At 40.3% G+C, this 22,107-nt stretch overlaps 2 protein-coding genes and 1 pseudogene across 2 annotated transcripts; all 3 read right to left on the bottom strand.

The window, feature by feature from the left end:
* Positions 1 to 8,439: 8,439 nt before the first annotated feature.
* LOC122767665 (blue-sensitive opsin-like) lies at positions 8,440 to 11,737 on the bottom strand. The gene is made up of 5 exons (XM_044023086.1): positions 10,741 to 11,737; positions 9,635 to 9,803; positions 9,378 to 9,543; positions 9,035 to 9,274; positions 8,440 to 8,672 (listed from the first exon to the last, which is right to left on the bottom strand). Exons 1-5 carry the CDS (start codon positions 11,267 to 11,269, stop codon positions 8,568 to 8,570), a joined length of 1,209 nt encoding a protein of 402 aa, XP_043879021.1. The 5' UTR covers positions 11,270 to 11,737; the 3' UTR covers positions 8,440 to 8,567.
* A 63-nt stretch (positions 11,738 to 11,800) lies between these two features.
* LOC122767666 (blue-sensitive opsin-like) lies at positions 11,801 to 16,176 on the bottom strand. The gene is made up of 5 exons (XM_044023087.1): positions 15,625 to 16,176; positions 15,344 to 15,512; positions 15,098 to 15,263; positions 14,258 to 14,497; positions 11,801 to 12,031 (listed from the first exon to the last, which is right to left on the bottom strand). Exons 1-5 carry the CDS (start codon positions 16,001 to 16,003, stop codon positions 11,930 to 11,932), a joined length of 1,056 nt encoding a protein of 351 aa, XP_043879022.1. The 5' UTR covers positions 16,004 to 16,176; the 3' UTR covers positions 11,801 to 11,929.
* Positions 16,177 to 17,658: 1,482 nt separating this feature from the next.
* Positions 17,659 to 19,395, bottom strand: LOC122767667 (annotated as a pseudogene).
* Positions 19,396 to 22,107: the final 2,712 nt, after the last annotated feature.

Here is a 22,107-nt window from a genome sequence, read left to right as displayed (position 1 = left end):
ATCACAGCCACTGTGTGTTGCTTGGCAGTGATACTCAGTCGCAAACCAATACACATATTTTGAACTGTAATTAAAGGTCAGCTAAAACCTGCTAACTAGGTTAATTGTCTGAAAGCGGCTTGCCATCCACAGATTAGTAACAGATTTCCATCAACAGATTAGTCACTAGAACTTTAACTAACACACAATTTAAATTTGAAGCAGTCGTGCAATCTTGCATGTGAATTAATCAATGTTGAATTTCAAAATAACCATGAAACAGTGATGAACTTGTGTCTCAGCTAAAAAATAAAATGCTTATTTTCTTATGCTTGGTAGGAAAATAACACATTTCACACCCAAACATGTATTAACATACTGTATATTCTATATACTGCATAGAAATAACTTCATCTGGGAAGTGCATTTTGATATTTTGTATGGTAGTGTGTGTATGTTCATGTGGACCCCAGTGAGTGAGAGAATAGCCAAGTCTTAAAGTAGCACAAGTGAACAAGTGCACAGCCACAGAAGTGTAATTGTGACAGTTGGAGTAGTTGACATGAGAAGAAAGATACCATTAATCCTTCCGGAAAGAGGGGTCATTTCAGAGTATAGGATTTTCTGCACTCATTGGATTCTGCAACTGACGTCATTGTCCTCATGTGAGGTGCAATGCTGGGGGCATTTAGGGGATTTATAACCAATGTGTCTCAAAAGACACGGCCAGCTCTTCGGGATGGCACGATTTAACAGCGTGATAGACATGGTCATGTTATATAGAGGGAAGCTCAGTCAAAGTCATGTGCCTGTACGGAACATGAGACGTTTGTGAGTTTTCTCAGGAAGCTAACATGTCTTAAGTGGATGAGAGTGGACAGTAACTACTGAATTTAGTGACGTCTTGTATACACTCTGTCTCAGACACACAAACAAAAAAACGCTAAATTGAGGCACACGGAGAGGTGTGTGTCAGTGTCAGATGTCAAACAGCTGCCTTAAGAGCGGATTTGAGACCAATGAGAAGACATCAACATGCGAATTTCCTACAGAATTTCTGCTGATCCAGCCAGGCTACAGTGAAGCTACATATAATAACACATGTATAAATGTACAGTATCTCATTAAGGTTTCACCTTTATCCACAAAAGTTAATTTAAATTATTGTTCATTAGTCCTAATTTACAATTATTTCTTCCCATTGTGTGAAAGACGATGTTGTCTTTCTTTTTTGTCTTTGAATACAGGACACTGTATCAGATGCATAAGAAGAAGAAGCCACAATGTGTAGTCTCAAACTTTCTCAAGAGAACAGATGGATTATTGAGAGAGTGGCAGGACATGAGAATAACTGAGGTGAACAGATACAGTACTTACTTCCCCAAACCTCTTATTAACCTTGTATCTTCTTGTGGGCTGAGTTTTCATTAACGACGTTACGTTAGTGTTCATTCAAAGTCACATACAGGGATTAAAAATGCATTTTTCATGTTGGACGCTGTCTATTAATAATCCACTGTGTGTTTCAGAACATTAAGTGGCTATATTGTTATTAGTTAGCTCAGTATTGTTGTTTAAAAATGCAATTGTTACGCACATCAAAACATGTTTTGATCAAATGATGGTATTGTAAGCTGTAACGGGAGCATGCGAGCATCTGCTATTAATATGAATAACAAACCAACCTGATAATGTGTGAATCAATGACACAGCTTTGGGTATAAAGTATTGACTGACTGTGAGTAGCTGAGAATTCCATCCACACTACACCATGCATCCACACTACAGTAAACTGATCCATCCACACTACACCAGACTGATCCATCCAGACTTTACCAGACTAATCCACCCAAACTACACCAGTCGGATGCATCCACGCTACACCAGTCTGACGCATCCACGCTACACCAGTCTGATGCATCCACACTACACCAGTCTGATCCATCCACTACACCAGTCTGATGCATCACAGTGCTCCACTAGGACTGATGCATCCACACTACACCAGAGTGATCCATCCACACTACACCAGTCTGATGCATCCATACTACACCAGTCTGATGCATCAACACTACACCAGTCTGATGCATCCACACTACACCAGTCTGATGCATCCACGCACATCACACCAGTCTGATGCATCCACACTACCCAGACTGATGCATCCACATTAAACCAGAGTGATCCATCCACACTACACCAGTCTGATGCATCCACACTACACCAGTCTGATGCATCAACACTACCAGTCTGATGCATCCACCAGTCTGATGCATCACCCAGACTGATGCATCCTCACACCAGACTGATCCATCCACACTACCAGTCTGATGCATCAACACTACACCAGTCTGATGCATCCGCTACACCAGTCTGATGCATCCACACTACACCAGACTGATGCATCCACATTAAACCAGAGTGATCCATCCACACTACACCAGTCTGATGCATCAACACTACACCAGTCTGATGCATCAACACTGATGCATCCACACCAGTGATGCATCCACACTACACCAGACATCCTCACTACACCTGAACAGTCTGATGCATCCACTACACCAGTCCACCAGTTTGATGCATCCACACTACACCAGACTGATGCATCACCAGACTGATCCATCCACACTACACCAGTCTGATGCATCAACACTACACCACTGATGCATCCACACACCAGACTGATCCATCCACACTACAACAGTGTGATGCATCCATCACCAGTCTGATGCATCAACACTACACCAGACTAATGCATCCACACTACACCAGTCTGATGCATCCACACCAGACTGATGCATCCACATTAAACCAGAGTGATCCATCCACACTACACCAGTCTGATCCATCCACACTACACCAGTCTGATGCATCCACACTACACCAGTCTGATGCATCAACACTACACCAGTCTGATGCATCCACGCTACACCAGTCTGATGCATCCACACTACCAGACTGATGCATCCATTAAACCAGAGTGATCCATCCACACTACACCAGTCTGATGCATCCACGCTACACCAGTCTGATGCATCCACACTACACCAGACTGATGCATCCACACTACACCAGACTGATCCATCCACACTACACCAGTCTGATGCATCCTCACCAGTCTGATGCATCAACACTACACCAGTCTGATGCATCCACACTACACCAGTCTGATGCATCCACACTACACCAGTCTGATGCATCCACACTACACCAGTCTGATGCATCAACACTTGATGTTAGAAATAAGTATCAATTCAGCCTGTAGTGTTGCTTCATTAGTATTATTAGAGGAAAAGTGATTTCATTTGGAGAAAAAGGTTGACAAAGACTTCAGAAGCAGAGCTACTAAGCTACTCTGTTGACTGATGACAATAGCAGAATGATGGTCTTACCTTGCAACATTTTTATTGTGTAACTCTAACATGTGTAGTTGTAGTAAATGAAGTCGTTACTAGAAACCAGTAACGACTCAGCCTCTTTCCGCACGAGTCTTTACTGTTGAACTGTGGTGTCCACAGGAGTGCCGGATAATTATATTATTCACAAAGGACAATATTTATCAATATTTTAAAATAAAGACTATTTAGACAAATCTAAAATAATGTCTTGCACAGTATGCAAACAAAATATAAATGATGAAACATATACAATGGTGGCAGAATCGGATTTGGCTCAACTGGAGGAGTCTGGTGAAGAGGACCAGACCCTTAAACTATGCTTCTCCTGTAAAGAACAGGGAATGCAATTACACAAATAATCTGAATGAGGATTTATTCTTTTTTCCAGGAAAACAAACCTTTCAGCAAAATATGCCAACAAAGTTAGCTGTGAACATTCTAATGATGGTAATTATGCTACTCCGAGAACACGTGGTAACACCTGTCTTCTTATGTCATCTCTCCCTCATGTGGCCTCCACAACTCTTTCAAACGTGGTTTTTCAGTGTGGGAGATAGAGAAATTGCTCAGAGACATGCACTCTTCAACATTCCCTTTACCTTTTTGTGGCCATTGGTGGCTTGAAAACTTGACAGCAGTTGAAAGAGTCAGCTTAATTATTCAATATCTATCTTGTGTTTTAGTCTAACTCTGATGCAGATGTAGTTACTGGCAAACACCACAAGCAAAATCACTTATGTTTTAGGTTTAAGAAAGACCGTGAGATTGCCCTTTCAAGCATCTGCAAGTAAGCTCTGGATAAGTGCCCTCAGAAGTCCTCCATAGTATGAAACATGATGTGTTTGGACCCAAACAAAAAGATTGCCTGCACTCTGTTCTTATTCCTATCATTTACTGGTAATTGCATCATAAGATATCAAGGTTTTGTGAGTGAGACTCTTGCAGCATCTCTCACAGTCTGGTCTGCACATAAAAAGGTTCAAATTTCTCCTGTACAGCAGACCAAAGCTGATTACAGACTCAGGTTCTTCCACATAACACATTAACACAGAGTAATTACTTCTGGCATAGTCACTATGTAATACTTTAATCTCTCCGGAATAACCGGTCAACTCAGGTAAAAGCTGATGTTCAAAGCTGCTACCATGGTTATTTTAATCTGTTGCTCTGTGTGTTATTTCAAGTGTACTTGTTGTGCAGGTGACTGGCTCACACTTTAGATAAGAACTTCATGTAGGACTTCACCTCGACAAGATCCTGAAACTGAAAACTTTTTCTGCTTTTTTCCACTGTTATAGGTACATGTACGGTGGCCCAGAGGTGCAAATCACCAACAACGAATAGGAAAACACAACATGAACTGAAATACAACAACATTTACTAAAACCTATGGCATTATATTTGGGCCACATTCGTGAGGGAACAATGTGAGATTTTGAGCACGGAAAAATATATTTTGCAAGCACATAAATTATATTTTGAAGAGAAATGATACACGAGCAAAACATAATTTCATTTGAGCAAAAAATATATATTCTGTGCTCAATACCTGTATTTGCATGTTTGCAATTGTTCATTTTAACGTGCAATAATAACTATGAAGGGCTATCAGGGACATTATTTAGAATTACCATTCACACACACTAGTGAAATCCTCTCACACACACAACTGAAATGTTATGCTCTCATACACACATATGAAATGTTATGCTCTCATACACACATATGAAACGCTCTCATACACACAACTGAAATGTTATGCTCTCATACACACATATGAAATGTTGTGCTCTCATACATATGGGGAAAGCAGCTCTCATACACACATATGAAGCGATCTCATACACACACATATGAAATGTTATGCTCTCATACACACATATGAAACGCTCTCATACACACATATAAATGCTCATACACACATATGAAATGTTATGCTCTCATACACACATATGACACGCTCTCATACACACATATGAAACGCTCTCATACACACATATGAAACGCTCTCATACACACTACTGAGATTTCAGTGAAAACGGAAGGCGTTTCAGTGTAAACGGAAGGCGGCTCTGAAGAGGAAGTGCAGCGCAGATGTCGTTTCAGGAGCGTTCCGGTGGTCTAACAGAAGCTGCCGCTTTACTAAATAACATTTAGGCGTCGGCAGAGACCATTCGAACATTGTCTAATGCAACAACAAGCGGGCAACAGTCGCACGTTGCCTCAGGTGCCGACTTAAAACGCTATTCCCATCTCGCGGCCGCAGCGGCCAGCCACAGCCAGCTGCGTGCCCGGTCCACTGCGGTCAAGTGAGCAGACCGCTGCACGCTCACTCTCAATCCCTCCCTTCTGTGCGCGGTCAACTTTATCCGAGCGCTCGCTTAGTTTGGCATACTTGGAGCACTTACTTACTTCTAGCACTTGTTTGTACCCAAATGTTTAAATGCTCTTATTGTAAGTCGCTTTGGATAAAAGCGTCTGCTAAATGACATGTAATGTAATGTCAAATTCACTCGTTACAGCGGCAGAAACAGTTAGGACAGACAGCAAAAGTAGTCAAAACAAGACAAGCAAGGGTTAAAGAAAGGTAAAAATTAAATTAACTATAGGTGCATTATGTACAAGAAAAAGAGCATGATATACGTGGAATGAAGGCTAGAGAATATTGCATGTAGCAGGTAGATAGTGCAGGTAGGCATGAATAAATACACAGTATTGTCAATGAGCAGACTCAGTAAAGAATATAAATACAATACAATATAAACTATTGCACAGGATAATGCACTGGTGGACAGGCACAAGATGGTGGAGGTAGCAGTGGTGGAGTAGGGCAAGTAAAGATAGTTACAGTGCTACATACTACTGCAGGTTGTTGGTTATGGAGCGTAAAACACCTCTTGGGCCCAATATAAAGCAATTCAATAATTCAACTCACTTTCCTGGCAAAAAGATAGCCAACAACATTATATGGGTGGTGGCCGAAGGCAAGGACCTTGGCGGGCCGAACCTCAGCTGCAGAAGCTGGCACTATAGGGACATGGAACGTCACCTCTCTGGTGGTTAAGGAGCCTGAGCTGGTGCACAAGGTTGAGAGGGTCGTGCTAGTGGAAACATGCCATAAGTTATTGGCTGCTGTGGCCATTAACCTTCCCTGATGTTGAACAATGTAGATTGAAATTGTTTTGTTACTTCTCTTGCACTAGCTGTCATGCTTTTTTATCTTGCTATTTATCTTATTTATTTGTGGAGGTCAAAGCTGTTTTTGCAAAGACTGGTATTAAGCCAGAACCATGACCCAGTGCTCTGAACCCTCATTGGCCCTGTTATCTGACCAATCTATCAGCAATTTTATAGTTTAAAAATGCATGCATTATCATTTATTTCAACAAACTACACATAGGCCTAATAATGTGGCACATTTTGTATAAAAGCCACATGATGACTGAGGGGTGAGCACTGTCACCTGACTTGGGTTCCTCTTTAACCCTGCTCCTTTGCCTGTATTCCTGGTGTTTCTTCCATGTTTCTTAAAAAGAAGGACTCTAATCTGCAATTTATTTAGGTTCGTCCCAAATATTTTTATTTACCAACAACGCACAATACATTTCAATCAAGTTAAAAAACACACAGATGAATCAGCACCTCAAAACTGAACACCACTGTCTTTTCTAAAGAAAGATTATGTGGTAGTAGCAGAGTTGTTGTATTGCATAGCATTTGATTGCACAGATGTACCTGATGTGATAAAGTGGCGGGTGAGTTTACGGGTGCGCTGCACCTTGTTTTAAGAGATTTTTGAGTCCTATTTTGTAATATGTTTTTTGCAAGTATAAAAAGGGCCTTTGTTCCATCACTGTTGTTTATCTTATGGACCACACAGTGGTGCTGTTGCTAATATTTTTGTTTGGCCCTTTCTGTGTCTAAGATATAAATATTAGTCCTGTTCACAACTTTTATGGACAGGACTAGTTTCACCAAACAGTGAACTGCAGCTTGCTCCAGGACGGTGTGCAGCTGAATGTGAGGAGGTTGTGCAACGCTTTTTGTCCTACGTAAACTGGGATTGGCTCCAACTCCACCGGTGACCCTTAAGTGGAGGATAAAGTCGAATGGAATTGAATAGAAAATCAATATTTGTGTTATTCTGATGGCTTGCATTGTATGAACATGTTTAAGACCACACTATATTATATGAGACAAAGGGGTTTAGTCTCACTTATACTATGGCCTGCTTGGACTCTTGCTATGCTACCATTTCTTCATTTACTCATTAGTATGTGTGTACTCACAGTGACATTATTGATTGGGTGTCCAGAGGCTGAAGATGTCAGAAAAAAGAACCAGAACCTGAAGAACGGTGCAACTTTAGCTTAGTGTATCATAGTAACGTAGTTACACTAACTCTTAGTTTTGTTTTTCTTTTTAATTTGTTTCCATGTCTTGTCATTCATCTCCTCACCTGCAGTCCATGTGCTCATTAGTCCCTCTGCGTATATGTACCCCATTTTTATTCGGCCCCTGCCAAGCATCCCAGCATTTCTAGTTTGCCTTGGACTTCGGATTCCTGCCTGCCCCTTGTTGGATTTGTTTGTGTTTTTGACTGATTTCCTGGTTTTGACTCTGCCATAAGTAAACTGCCTTTTCCTCCACAAACTTGCCTGCCTCGTTGTTGTGCTTTTGGCTTCTCCCTTCGCCAGTTCCAGCAAACGTCAGATAGATATTCAATTACAGTCTTTCACTCTAAAAGCATAACATAAACATAATTAACGTTATACTTTTTTTTAAAAGACAGAAGTATACATAATTTGCCGTAAGCCTTAAAATGATTGACAAGTTATTTATAATAGTTGTAATTTTTCCATTTTTAAATAACAAAAAGTGTTATTTACTGTAAAATGTTCTTTTTACAGTGTACATTCATAAATGCACTGAGTTGTCAGACATTTGCATTAAGCAGCAGTTGAACAGAAGTGTTACACAGTGATTACCAGGATGAAGGAAGGCCATTTCTCGTCAGCATTTCTTTTCTGATGTTGACAGAATACACGAGAAGAGTAAAAACATTCACTGGAATTGTTTATTTGGCTTTTTTTTGCATATCACTTTTTATGTGTAAGAATTTAATAATTCCCTACGGCATTGCATTTTTCTATTTAGTCGTATATACAGTGTGTAACAGTGGACAATCTAAGCAGGCCCAACTTTAGAAACTTCAGTGACTGACTGACTCGTCGATGACATGTCATCATCATCTTTGCTCATCCCAAGCATCTGCCTTATACATGAGCGGAACTGAAAGGCAAAACACCAACAATTATTATAATAACAACAACAACAACAATGATAATAATGATAATTACAATGTGATGTTTACAGGTCGCTCATTACTCAGTAAGTAAAAATCTAATTTCTTTATTTTCTGAATATATAGATAATGATGTTACATCATTATAACCTAAAACAAATCAAATCCAATAAATAATATGTTCATTTGGCAGCATTAGGCAGTAGCAGTATTTTAAAGAGTTTATTGCAATTATGTATGCAGTATGTACTGACTGCCACCATGAGAGGGTGCTGTTGGCCTTCTCTGTGAGCACTCAAATGCTGTGACTGTGTAAATGCAGTATACATTGAAGTGAAAGTGGACCCACCTGTTTGTTGAGGAGGATGTAAATAACAGGGTTGTAGACTGTGGAGGCTTTCGAGAGACAGGAGGGTATGGTGGCCAGCCTCAGGTCGAACGTTTGCCCTCGGTTGTTCACAACCCAAAGAGCAAAGGAGGCATACGGCAGGTAGCACACTAGGAAGCCCAGCACCATGACCACCACCATCCGTGTGACCTCCCTCTCTGCCTTCTGAGTAGAGACAGACTCAGCCTGGGCCTTGGCCGCCTGTTGAAGTACAGCCACATTTGCATACTCACATATCAATTTTATCCAAGAAACTACACAAAATCTATGTGAAGTGACGTGAGATATGTTAGATGTTTCCTACCGATTTCAGCATGAACAGCAGCTGTGAGTAGCAGAAAACAATGGTGCAGAAAGGAACAGCAAAGCAGAAGCAGAATAGGAACATCACATAGGACTCATTGTTAAACTTGTTGTTAGTTGTGTACCAGTCTGGTCCACAGGAGCACTGCAGACCCTCTGGGATGTACCTAAACAACGACAGTGGATCCATGAACGTTCAGGGACTATAAGCAAAAATAACTAAGATTATTGTTGTGTGTTTGGTCTTTATATACGGACCTACTCCATCCAGTCAGAGGAGGAACTGCAGCAACCAAAGCAAAGACCCAAGTGAGTGCGCAACAAGCAATGGCATGGTTAGGTTTGAAGATGAAGTTCCCAAGTGGTTTGCAGACAACCAGCCATCTTTCAAAAGCTATGACAGCCAGAGACCAAAGGCTCACCATACCTTGAATAATCAGAAAGTCATACATTGATATACTGTATATACATTACACATTAGATATCAGTCGGCCTCTAACACAGTATACTCTTCTTCTTATTGTTGCTATTTTAAAATGTCTTTATAATTAAAGATTGACTTGACACTAATCCCAACACACTCGCCAATTTACAATGATGTTTAATGTTTTTAGTAATATACTGTAATATGTATAGTGGGACTGGCACCAGCACACCCCCACGACCCACATGTGGAGGATAAAGTGGTAGAAGACGAGTGAGAGTGAGTATGTATAGTATAGTAAAGCAGAATAGTATAATGCTGTGAGATTTAAAAGGGTCAGACTTGCAAAATGTATTAAAGAGCACTCAAAAATTATAAAATCACATTTTTTCAGTGTTAAAATTACTCTAAAACGTTTATTTAACACTTTAACACTTTTGATTAGGACCAAATACTTTCTGGAATAGTTTTGTATTTAACACTTTAGTCATAAGACACATAATAAAATGGCTCTCAGCTCATCATCTCATATTGCATTTCTATAGCACCAATTTATAACAGACATTATTGATTACAATTTACAACAAGTACTCACATCTCTTTTATGCAAATAAACAGATCTTAACAAAAATGCTTATTATGTAGAAATAAGTACGTTCTGTGTTGTTCAGAACATGTTATTATTATTATTCTTATTATTATTGTTATCATAATATTAATATTAGGTTCAAGAACTGTGGGATTCTACTTTTATTGCAATTACACTTTACAGGTAATCAGCACATGTATCTCACCCACAAAAACACAAATATTTAGTCTTTATTTTTATTTAATTCAAGCTTTATTAAATGAAGGAAAAGTCCCATTAAGATTAAGAATCAAGGCAGACATGGCCATGGAAAAATACTGGTGGTAATGTACAAGTGGTGCTGCTTCTTACCACCAATAGTTGCTGTAAATCCTTCAATCTTGCACCCGAGAGGACCAAGAATCATGTATCTGAAGGCAAAGCAGTAAAAGCAGGTGAAGGAGCCCACAGACGAGACAAGCAGGTTTGCCACAGCCAGGTTCACCAGAATGTAGTTCAGATGAGACCGGAGCTTCTTATATTGAGCAGTACATGCAATAGTAAGTGTATTGACGCCTGTACCAGCCGCAAAAAGGAAGAACATTAAACCTGACATGGAATAAAAGAGTCCGGTGCTACCTAGGTGGTCCTGGGGAACCAGGTATGGGCTGAATAATGTGATATTATTGGTGTCCAGAGGAACTGGTATCCAGAAGTCGTCTGGGAACTCCTCAGGACGATTTCCCCTCATTTTTCCTGAGTTTTGTATCAAATTAAAAATCAAGGTCTGTTTAAAAAGATTTTTGCACAAAATAATCTTTGTGGTGTGAATGCTAATGAGAGATTGAGGTTTGTCTCTGCGATTGGGAGGTAAAGTTGCATTTATAGGAAGTTTAAACATTACAGGCTCAGCTAAATTGGCTCAAGGGGGGGATTTAAAGCTTTGTTTCAAAGATCACACACCATCACACCTACAACATTACACGCACATTATGCACTAACAAAAACATGCAGATTCATATCGCTGTACCAGAACAATGTTGTTGTCATGTTATGTCTCTTGGCGCACTGAACTCTTTCTGAGCAATATCCAGGACAGAATAGTTCACTTAGTATGTACACACTGGGCTTTAGCAAAAATCTGAATGCCAACAACACAGACAAGGATGAGGAGCAACAACAGGAAAAAAGAAGAAGAAAATGGGCCACAGATTCTGGGGGCCTCTGATTGAACTTGAAAAAAAAGTCACAACACAACAAACAATTGTGACCGTGACCACTGTGTAGAACAGAGCAGGATAGCAGAGAGTGACAGACGACGTGCCACCACAGTCATGGCGAAACACATAAATGCCTATAAATGTCATCTATACATGAGGTACAAATCATGCAACGAATGTGCTGTTTTCATTTTTTATTATTATTTTATAGATTTTACAGATTATTTATGTTATTTTACAACATTAGACGCGTTCTTATATGAAAAAACATACTTTCAACCATTTCTATTTGCAATGGACAAATAATTAGTGGAACGGAAAACCAGTCGATGTTGATGTGTCTAAGCAGGCTCGACTTTGGAGACTTCAGTCACTGCAGATGTTGTTGATGTTTCGTCCTCAACTCCACCCATCCCAAGCATTTTCATCATGCATGAGCGAAACTGAAAGGGAAAAAAAATTACTGAAACTGTTAGACTGTACTTTGATTTTGAGGCAACGTTAAGATGGCATTATGACAAATGGGCCTGGCAGTCCACCTCTACCTCAGGATGGTAGCGTGGTTTGCTCTGTAGAAAAAGTAGTGCCAGTTTACCAAACTGACAAATGGCCAACAAAAATATTTCAAAACAGCACAGGTACTGTGCACCGCAGACTCACCCCAAGTCAGAAAATTCCTCCCCCGTAAATAAACCAACATCCCAAGTAACATAAGGACAGGGGATTTATCCAGACCATGTACCACAATGCTGCTCATAATGTGCATTCTTACAATATTAACACTTCAGTGATCACAAACATTGCATTATAAATTTTAGACCATCAGATTACGGCCAAAATGAATAAAGATTACATTGTAAATACGTGTTTCTTGGCGGAAGGACAGTGTGTGGGACCAGAAGGTGAATGTATGTTATCTTTGTTTGTGTGTAAAATGTATGGAACAGCAACATGTACTGAATTATGGTGCAGAAACAGCTGGTACCTCACCGATCGCTAAGATATTGATGGTTTTAATAAATGCTGAACTTCTGCTCCCTGGCAAATAAAATGTGCAAACTGCTGCTCCGCAACATAAAAAACATAGTACAACGATGAAATCCCTGACTGCGCACTTCGGATGCCGGGCTTCGAGTGCGGAGCTCACAGGGAAAAAGAGAGGAGGTGGAATCTGCTTTTACACAAACAAAGATTGGTGTACTGATGTCATGGCGTTAGAAAAGTCAATTTCTTACAAACTGTAAACCCTTTTATTCACTGCAGGAGTTTTCCTCGTTTTATGTCAGTGTTTACATCCCACCACAACCCTGTGTCTCAGAGGGCTCTGATGGTGTGCCTCCCTCCTGCCAGCTTGTGCTGACCAACTGGCACCCATCTTTACACAGATCTTCAACAGATCCCTGGAGCTGAGTGGAGTGCCCTCCTGCTTCATATGCTCCATTCTCATCTTGATACCCAAGAAGCCCGCCATCACAGGACTAAATGACTACAGGCCAGTCACCCTGACATCTGTGGTCATGAAGAGACTGGTGTTGAGCCCCTTCTGGACCCCCTGCAGTTTGCCAATCACGCAAACAGGTCAGCTAACAATGCAGTCAATATAGGACTGCACTACATCCTGCACCACCACGACCAACCAGGGACGTATGCCAGGATCCTGTTTATGGGCTGCAGCTTGGCTTCCAACACCATTGTCCCAAATATCCTCCACCAGAAGCTCACACAGCTCGCTATGCAAGGCCCCACCTGTCAGTGGATCACCAACTTCCTGACTGAGAGGCAACAGCAGTCAAAGTCCATCAACACTGCTCTTCTCCCTCTACACAAATGACTGCATCTCAGGTGGTGATCAGTCTGCATACAAGGCGAGGGTGGATCAGCTGGTCCAATAACACTGCTGGTCCAATAATACTGTGGAGCACCACAGGTTCCTAGTAACCATCTTCTTGGATCTGAGATTGTCATCACATGTTGACACTGTGTGGAATAAGGCCCAGCAGAGACTGCACTCCCTGTGACAAATCCAGAAGTTCAACCTGCCACAGGAGCTGCAGGTCGTTTTCTACGCCACCATTGTTCGGTCTGTCCTGTGCACTTCCATCCCTGTGTGGTTTGGCTCAGTCACAAAACAGGACAGGATCAGACTACAATGGTCAATCTGGTCTGCAGAGAAGATCATCAGTGCTGACCTTCCCTCCATCAAGAACCTGTACAGGTCCAGGGTAGCAGGCAGCAAACATCTCTGCAGACCCCTCACATCCTGGACCTGGTTTTAAACTTCTCCCTTGAGACAGGCACTACAAAGTGTTGATGAGCCGTGTTTCCATCATGGTACATGGTACAATACGTTATGGTTAGGAACGCTAAAGCCCTAGAGCATCAACTCTACCTTCTGCATATGAAGTAGTTTCCCAAGTTAAATGCTAAAAAAGTCATTCTTTTAAACAACTTAACTACTACACAATACAAGGCATAGTCAATAGGACTGGCTTAATACAAGAGAATACTTTGATATAAAATGCTGCAAAAGATACTATTGTAGACAGTTATAAGAGGTGTGTGGTTAGAAGGAGAGTCAGTTACCAGGGATAAAACAAAAGTAAAGTAAAATAAGAAAAGAAAAGTGCAGTCTGTATCAGATAAGCTTTTTCTCACAGCACACAACATACCTGTTTGTTGAGGATGACGTAAATAATGGGGTTGTAGACTGTGGAGGCTTTAGAGAAACATGAGGGTATGGTGGCCAGTCTCAGGTCGAAAGGTTGCCCACGGTTGTTCACAACCCAAAGAGCAAAGGTGGTGTAAGGCAGCCAGCACACCAGGAAGCCCAGCACCATGACTACCACCATCTTGGTCACCTCCCTCTCTGCCTTCTGAGTGGAGGCAGACTCAGCCTGGGCCCTTGCTGCCTGTTGATGAGATGAGATGAGAGCTGAATCAATTAAAATCAGCAACAATAGTTGTTGTTATAGCATTTTATACAAATATGATTGCGTTGATTTTCAATACATTAGAAATGAAAACTAACCCCGAAAAAAAGGAACAATAGTGCGTTAGTTTGTGTAGCTTGCTTTTTCAACATAGTGTATAGAACCTACTGCTTATGAACTAGATGCACAAGAGGACAAGATGACACTAATGACAATAACACAGCCTAAGATGACAAGCAAACTATTTACACTTAGTACACTTTTTCTTGATGGTCCAACAGTAACAGGACCAGGTCACCCTCAGTCGAGTATCACTCCACTAGCAGAGCAAAAGTAAACACCGGGGCAGTTGTAATGTATGCCGTAAAGTAGATTGTTGTAGTTGTTTTTGAGGCACGGACCCGAAACCAGAAGATCCATAGGGCCAATACAGGTGATGCAGAGCTGCTCAGGCTTTGTCAGAGGTGACATTCACCCTGTTGTAAGTTGATCAACCATCAAAATGATCTTGGCCTTATTGTTTTAAGGTTGAAATTCTCCATTATGTCACATTAGTTGTGTGGAACCTTTTTCTCTTACCATTTTCATTGTAATCAGCAGCTGTGTGTAGCAGAAGATGATGGTCGTAAGTGGAACAGCAAAGCAGAAGCAGAAGAGGAACATCACATAAGACTCATTGTTGTATTTGTTGTTTGTGGTGTACCAGTCTGGTCCACAGGAGCACTGAAGACCTTCTGGAATATACCTAGATAGATCATCATAAGGCCATTGAGTAGACATACCAAACTCCTGTTTGTGAGATGAATTTCTCTGTGTGTTGTTTACCTGCTCCATCCAACCAGTGGAGGAAGTGAGGCAATAAGAGCAAACAGCCAGGTAAAGATGCAGCAAGCTGCAGCATGGTTAGGCTTGAATACAAAGTTACCAAGTGGCTTACAGATGACCAGCCATCTTTCCAAAGCAATCACAGCAAGAGACCACAGACTGACCATTCCTGTAATGACACACAGATAATTCATTAAATCATTAGTTCCTGTTTCAAATCACTTTTATTACAGTAAGAGAAAGTCAGGTTAAAATGTTATTTGAACATTGCTTGCACTTACCTCCAAGTGTTGCCATAAAACCTTCAATCTTGCATGCGAGAGGTCCAAAGATGAAATATCTAGATGCAAAGGAGCAGCAGGCAGTGAAGGAGCCCACAGAGGCCACAAGAAGGTTTGCCACAGCCAAGTTCACAAGTATGTAGTTTAGGTGGGACCGGAGCTTCTTGTATTTGACAGTGCATGCAATGGTGAGAGCGTTGATGCCAGTGCCAAACACAAATACAAAAAACATAAATCCTGCGAGGGCATAGAAGATGCCCGAGCCGCCCAAGTGATCCTGGGGAACCAGGAAAGGGCTGAGTGTTGTGATGTTGTTAGTATCCAGAGGGATTGGAATCCAGAAGTCCTCTGGCAGCTCCGTACCATGATTTGCCCTCATTTTTTCTCCTCGGAGTATAGATCAATGCTGTTGAACCTCCTTAATGTAGTGTTTGCTAATGCTGATGCTTTAGCTATACTACATATATTGTATTAAAGAGAATAAAGAACAAAAGTTTCAAAAAGTAGACAGCAATGTTACAGTGTCTGCTTCCCAAACATCACTAAGGTGAATCTCTCAAGACACAGGACTTTTATAACAGTCTCTAGGGCACTACTTATCCCAATTAAAAGGTTAAGTGACTCTATAATTAAATAATTGATTGAATAGGGTTTTCATTAATTGATGTAAGTAATTTAGTGGTTACCTCTGCTGACACTGCTGACTGAAGAGAAAAAAAGAGCACTTTGAGAGCGCAGACCTCTGTCAAGGTTTAAACACTTTATCACCTGTGTTTTACATACTGACACCTGAAATATTTACATTTTGATCCACTAGATACAAAAAACTTTCTGGATCTGTATAGAACTTTACCAATTTAAAGCTATTATCATCTTACATAAGCATGCATGGCACAATTCTTCCATCTCGATCTCATAAGATGCCACTGAGTTATACTCATCTTAACTGTCAATAAATGTAAAATGTAAATGTAAATTGCCACAAAATGGAATGGGGCTTTATTTATTTATTGTGACTTATACAGAAGTACAGCGAAATTACAACTTACCAAAAGTTAATGTACTTGGAAACATCCTTGGGTGATCACCTATCCATCTCAAAACCTGTAGACAGGAAGTTGCTAACAGATGGACAAACTTACTGATAGACTCAGGCCTCATGAGATAGGCTAATACCACTTTCTCAGAGAAGATTACAACCATTCTTTGCCTGCTAATCTGATTTCCATTAACCTTTAGTCTTAAAATCTCATATGCTGTAGCCTTTGTTGCAGCTTTATAGGTGCACAAAACAAGCACACCTCTTCAGTGATGTCGTCACACGTCAGCTCTTAATTAAGGGATTATCAGAGGGTTGGGAATGTATTTAAAGTGGTAGCATCTTTTTGCTTAGATGAGATTTCCAGAAACATGAAAATGAATTGTAATTTATAGGTTAAGAGTTTATCAGTCTCTGTCTTCCTCGAAACAAAATTGTAATCCACTCCTGCTGGTTTAATCGAAACTTTGTGTTACCTTTTTGGTATTTAGTCCCTAACCCCAGCTAAAAAGTCCATTATAAAATGTATGTTGGAATGCATGTACATGTAGTGTACAGTAAATTAAAACCATAGAAGTTGGGGTTTAGAGATGTTACAGAAGATGTATATTGATCCATCCTTACATTTTCTTCTGCTTATTTGCGCTTGAGTTGCAGTGGTAGCAGGCTGAGCAGGATACTTATTTTTATGAAAGGTCTTAGGCAGGCCATTCCATACAGGAACACCAAGATGACTGAACACTGATCTGCTTCTGTTGTGACACCCTTCACTTCCAACAGTGTCTGTCACTCAGACACTTTGGTAAGCAAAGCAAAGGGGTGAACCCAGCTGTTGTATATCAGTCCACTTTCTGAACCAGCCAAAACTCCCTTTCCACCAAAGAATCGCTCTTGACCTCGCTTTTTTAAAACAAAAATAATAAAATGAAGAGTGTTATTGCTTGAAATATTGATCTGAATTTATTTATTTTTTTACATTTTTTATATTTGCTGGGCAAAAGATGTGATGTGTCATTAGCATTCACTACATCATTAAGTTCTGACATCATCATCTACATCATTATGTATACATATTTACAGAACACAAATGATCAGTCACCTGTGCAGACGTACTTTGACAAAACAAAAAACAACAACTGGCTGTTCAATTACATTACATTACAATGTTCAATCTATGCAGGCCCCACTTTGGAGACCTCAGTGACTGTAGACTGTGTTGATGACTCTTCATCATCACCTCCACCCATCCCAAGCATCTTCAGCATGCATGAACGGAACTGCAAGACATCAAAAGAGGGCAGATTTGAGAATTTGCCTTTAAAAACTCTTAAGCCAATAAAAGGCCATTAAAGGTTGTCTTTAAAATGTTTTCCTCTTATTTCACCACTTTTGTCATCTGTGTTTCTCTGAAGTGTAAGTTGCTGCTTTTGACCCTATTCATGTGTGTTGCTGTATGGTGTGTTTTCATTCAGATTTGCAGTAAGATTAAATTAGTCATTAAATATTTCATGTTACACTCTCATTAGATAGAGTAGGTCATTTTCTAACAGGAATGTTGAGGGTACGATCCCCAGCTCCTCTCATCTACATGCCAATGCTATCTATACAAATACAAACCATTTACTCTGTGTGTAAAGTTGTTTTCCAACTGACAGAATATGCAACTGACCTGTTTATTGAGTACAATGTAGACAACTGGATTGTAGACTGCAGAAGACTTGGAAAACACTGCTGGTGTAGTAGCAAGTCTCACGTCGAATGGTTGCCCACGGTTGTTCACAAGCGAAACTGGCATACGGCAGCCAGCACACCAGGAAGCCCATCACCATGATAACCACCATCTTGGTCACCTCCCTCTCTGCCTTCTGAGTGGAGGCAGACTCAGCCTGGGCCTTTGCTGCCTGTTGATGGAGATGAATCAATTAAAATCAGCTCTGTGGAAGCACAGGGTGGTGAACAGGACAACCGTCAGTCAAAACATTTGTTCTCTTACCATTTTCAGTGTAATCAGCAGCTGTGAGTAGCAGAAGATGATGGTGGTGAGTGGAACAGCAAAGCAGAAACAGAAGAGGAACATCACATAAGATTCATTGTTGTATTTGTTGTTTGTGGTGTACCAGTCTGGGCCACAGGAGCATTGTAGACCTTCTGGGATGTACCTGGACAGATCATGACAGAGTGGTGAATGTAATCAAATGTGTCCCATGTTTGCTATTCAATGAACGTATAATGAAGGTAAGGGTTTGTGTGTGATATTTACCTGCTAAGAAAAAATATCTGGCTGCAAAAGCACAGCAGCCAACAGAGGTGCCCACAAAGGACACAAGCAGATTAGACAAAGCCAAATTCAACAGGATGTAGTTGAGGTGGGACTGCATCTTCTTGTATTTGGCAGTACATGCTATTGTAAGGATATTGATGCCACTGCCAAGAACAAATATAATAAATATGTATATGGCTAAAGCGTAGAACAAGGCTGCGCTTCCTAGATGGTCCTGGGGGACAACAAAGGGACTGAGAGATGTGATGTTATTTGTATCTAAAGGGATGGGGATCCAAAAATCCTCTGGAAGCTCTGTTACCCGGCTGTGCTTCATTTTGCCCGGTAAACAAGAAGAAAACCAAATCAAAAATGACCTTGCATGTAATGGTGGAATCCCACGTCTCCTGCAGTGCACCTGAATGTGGCAATCCCTCACAGAATTCTGGGAGTACATTGATATGGTCTCTATCTGGATATTTAATTAATTAAATAATTGAATAATTGAATTACTGAATGAGTGATTGAATGATTGAATAATTGACTGTCTCAGCAAAAAGACCATGCAACTTTTGTCAGCCAACATCCAAAGCCATTACAATCAAATGGTTTTAATGATGCTGCTGATCTGTGTACATTTGTCTCGCCAAACCATGAAACATAACTGGAATACTAGATGAAGAATAACAGAAACAAACAAACAAACACACAAAGCTTTTAAATCACAAGACAGGTTTCGGATTGACCTCTTTCAGGACAGGTCAAAGTTATAACAGGCTGTCACCAACCAAACTGGTTTAATTGGAACCAATCTGCTGAAAAGGACATGGCTTTGGAATCAGCTGATCCACGAGTGCCATGAGTGCTATTACAACTGCTTACCACATTAAGTCATTCCTGGGATAAACTTCCCATTAGCATTAGAATGGCTGATCTTCATTATCGTATCAGGATCAAGGAAGGATCAAGAAGGATTATCCAATGTGGAGCGGGGATCTCAGCACTGAGGATCTCAGCGCTGAGATCTTCTGTATTGTACAGTATACACTTTACCGGTGGCCAGGTACACTGACAAATATAAGTAAGTGATAAATATGCATCTGCTTTAACAGCCTTCCTTTCTCACAGGATGTCCTGGGGTTTATAGTTTCTATTGAACAAAATGTTGTGCATCTGCAAACAAAATCCTGTGTTACATTCTAAACACCAGCCTCTGTTTTTTTCATGTTTGCATCAGAAAGTCCTTTTGTGTGCCGTGTAAAGATGTGTTTGGAAATGTTACATTACATTACATGTGATTTAGCAGACACTTTTCTCGAAAGCGACTTACAAGGGAATTGTGTACAACCTGCCAGGGGTGGAGTTGAACTTGCGACCATGATGTCTCTTGCACACAGGGTACCGGTCTTAACCACTGAGCTACCCCACCCCCTTGTTATGAATTAATAAATAATGATGAATCATGAATAGTGTGTATGTACACATATCGCATTAATTATTATTAGTTGTATTGTCACCATTAATCCTGCTGATTTGAACCTTCATTATTACCCACTTACTTAATAATACCATTACAGCAAAAGATTATTTCGAATTGTATATGCCTCACTTTGAATGAAATGAATTAAAACCACCATTTCTCCAAAAGTATTGGAATTCCTTTGTTTTTGCTGATCACTTAAAATATTTGGGTTTGACATCAAAAGATGAATAAAAGACAAGCTTTTGTTTCAGGTAATGGAACTCCAGATTTTTAGGCGAGCAAAGGTATGGGAACAGATTGAATTAGATTTAAATGAATAATACTTTCTTGTGCATTGTGTTGGTTCTATAGATGTTTTATCAAATGACTTGGGTTGAAGGACCTACTTTTCTCCTCCTCCTCTTGAGAGTTTAGCAGAGCACACGTTACAGTCTTCAAAATTAGTTGTATTATAGTATGTTATGCAGACATGTGCCCTGCCAAGGTCATAGGTAAGAGAAAAGTCATTACATCAGCTTGTTTGGCCAAATGTAGACCAAAGACCTGAAAACTGCATGGTTCAAATCCTATTTATTACTGTAAATACTTGGTAGGAGAGAATAAAAATACAATAATCAATACTTATTGGGACAGGTATAGAAGCAGCTTATTGTTACGTTCAGACTTGCATTGTTGTACAAAACTCTATATAATGTCAGGTCTTGTTGATAATAATAAATCAATTGTTTTGACTTATTTTACAATCATTGTTTTAAGACAACTTTGTGGCAAATTCCATGTGATGGCATGGGTTCAAAATATAGGCTTGGAAAAATTACGCTAGCACACTGATTTGCTTCAATTCATTTAGTGAGTAAATATCCACATGCACCTCCCAAAACACCTCCTCCTCCCATGGTCATAATCCTTGCTTCATGTCACTTGCGTGGTTTTACATCATGAGCTCTTAGATTCACCTCTCCAAATGTCGGTTAAGACTCTTATCGTATGTAAACAATGATAGGAAGCTTAGAGTACAATGGAACATCATGGTGTTTGTCTGAGCTCTACTAACCTCAACCTGTGTCTTTGCTCAGGACCACATGACACATTACACCTTGATGATGATACACTGTTTGTAAGATGAGAGGAAAATAATACCATGATTCTAATCCTAAAAGCTTTAGTACATGAGCTGCAGTACTGCAAATTTGATCATGGCCCTTCTTCATGACACAAATTGACATTTAGATTGCTTATTTGATTTTCTCAGTCATTAATTCAATCACTACCTTGCTAAAAAGGCCTCATCACAGAGGCAACATACAGTGACAGACAATCATTCACTCTCACATTCACACCTACAGTCAATTTAGAGTGTCCAATTAACCTCTCTGTGTTTTTGGACTGTGTGAAAAACCCAGAGTAACGACAGCAAACGCCCCCCCACAGAGAGAACATTCAAACTCCAGGTCCATGGCCGAACCAGGATTCGAATCAGCAACCATTTTGCAGCCACTACTCCGCCTTGTAGACCACTTGAATATTTTTTTATTTCAAGAGTTTTTATTTTATATGCCTCTCATGCCCCCCAACCCTAAAATCCTACTTTATGTCCTTTACTCTACGACTGGCATCCTGAATCATTACTAGAATACAATAACAATCAAACCCTCCTTATTTCCCAATGCAATTATACAGTAGACCATGTACATAATAAAA

The sequence above is a fragment of the Solea senegalensis genome, linkage group LG4 (assembly GCF_019176455.1).
Source record: "Solea senegalensis isolate Sse05_10M linkage group LG4, IFAPA_SoseM_1, whole genome shotgun sequence".
Classification (NCBI taxonomy): domain Eukaryota; kingdom Metazoa; phylum Chordata; class Actinopteri; order Pleuronectiformes; family Soleidae; genus Solea; species Solea senegalensis.
Note: the sequence above shows the minus strand (reverse complement) of the source record. Positions and strands in the feature narration are given on the sequence as shown.

What these genes read in the sequence shown, in the direction of transcription:
- LOC122767665 (XM_044023086.1), bottom strand. Translation starts at nt 11,269, where the DNA reads ATGTTTAAACTTCCTATAAATGCAACTTTACCTCCCAATCGCAGAGAC. An exon ending in ATTTACAGCAACTATTGGTG is followed by an intron (nt 9,804 to 10,740) that starts GTAAGAAGCAGC and finishes TGATTATTCAAG; the next exon opens with GTATGGTGAGCCTTTGGTCT. An exon ending in CCTCTGACTGGATGGAGTAG is followed by an intron (nt 9,544 to 9,634) that starts GTCCGTATATAA and finishes GTCGTTGTTTAG; the next exon opens with GTACATCCCAGAGGGTCTGC.
- LOC122767666 (XM_044023087.1), bottom strand. Translation starts at nt 16,003, where the DNA reads ATGAGGGCAAATCATGGTACGGAGCTGCCAGAGGACTTCTGGATTCCA. An exon ending in CCACTGGTTGGATGGAGCAG is followed by an intron (nt 15,264 to 15,343) that starts GTAAACAACACA and finishes TGATCTATCTAG; the next exon opens with GTATATTCCAGAAGGTCTTC. An exon ending in ACGTCATCCTCAACAAACAG is followed by an intron (nt 12,032 to 14,257) that starts GTATGTTGTGTG and finishes TTTCCCTTTCAG; the next exon opens with TTTCGCTCATGCATGATGAA.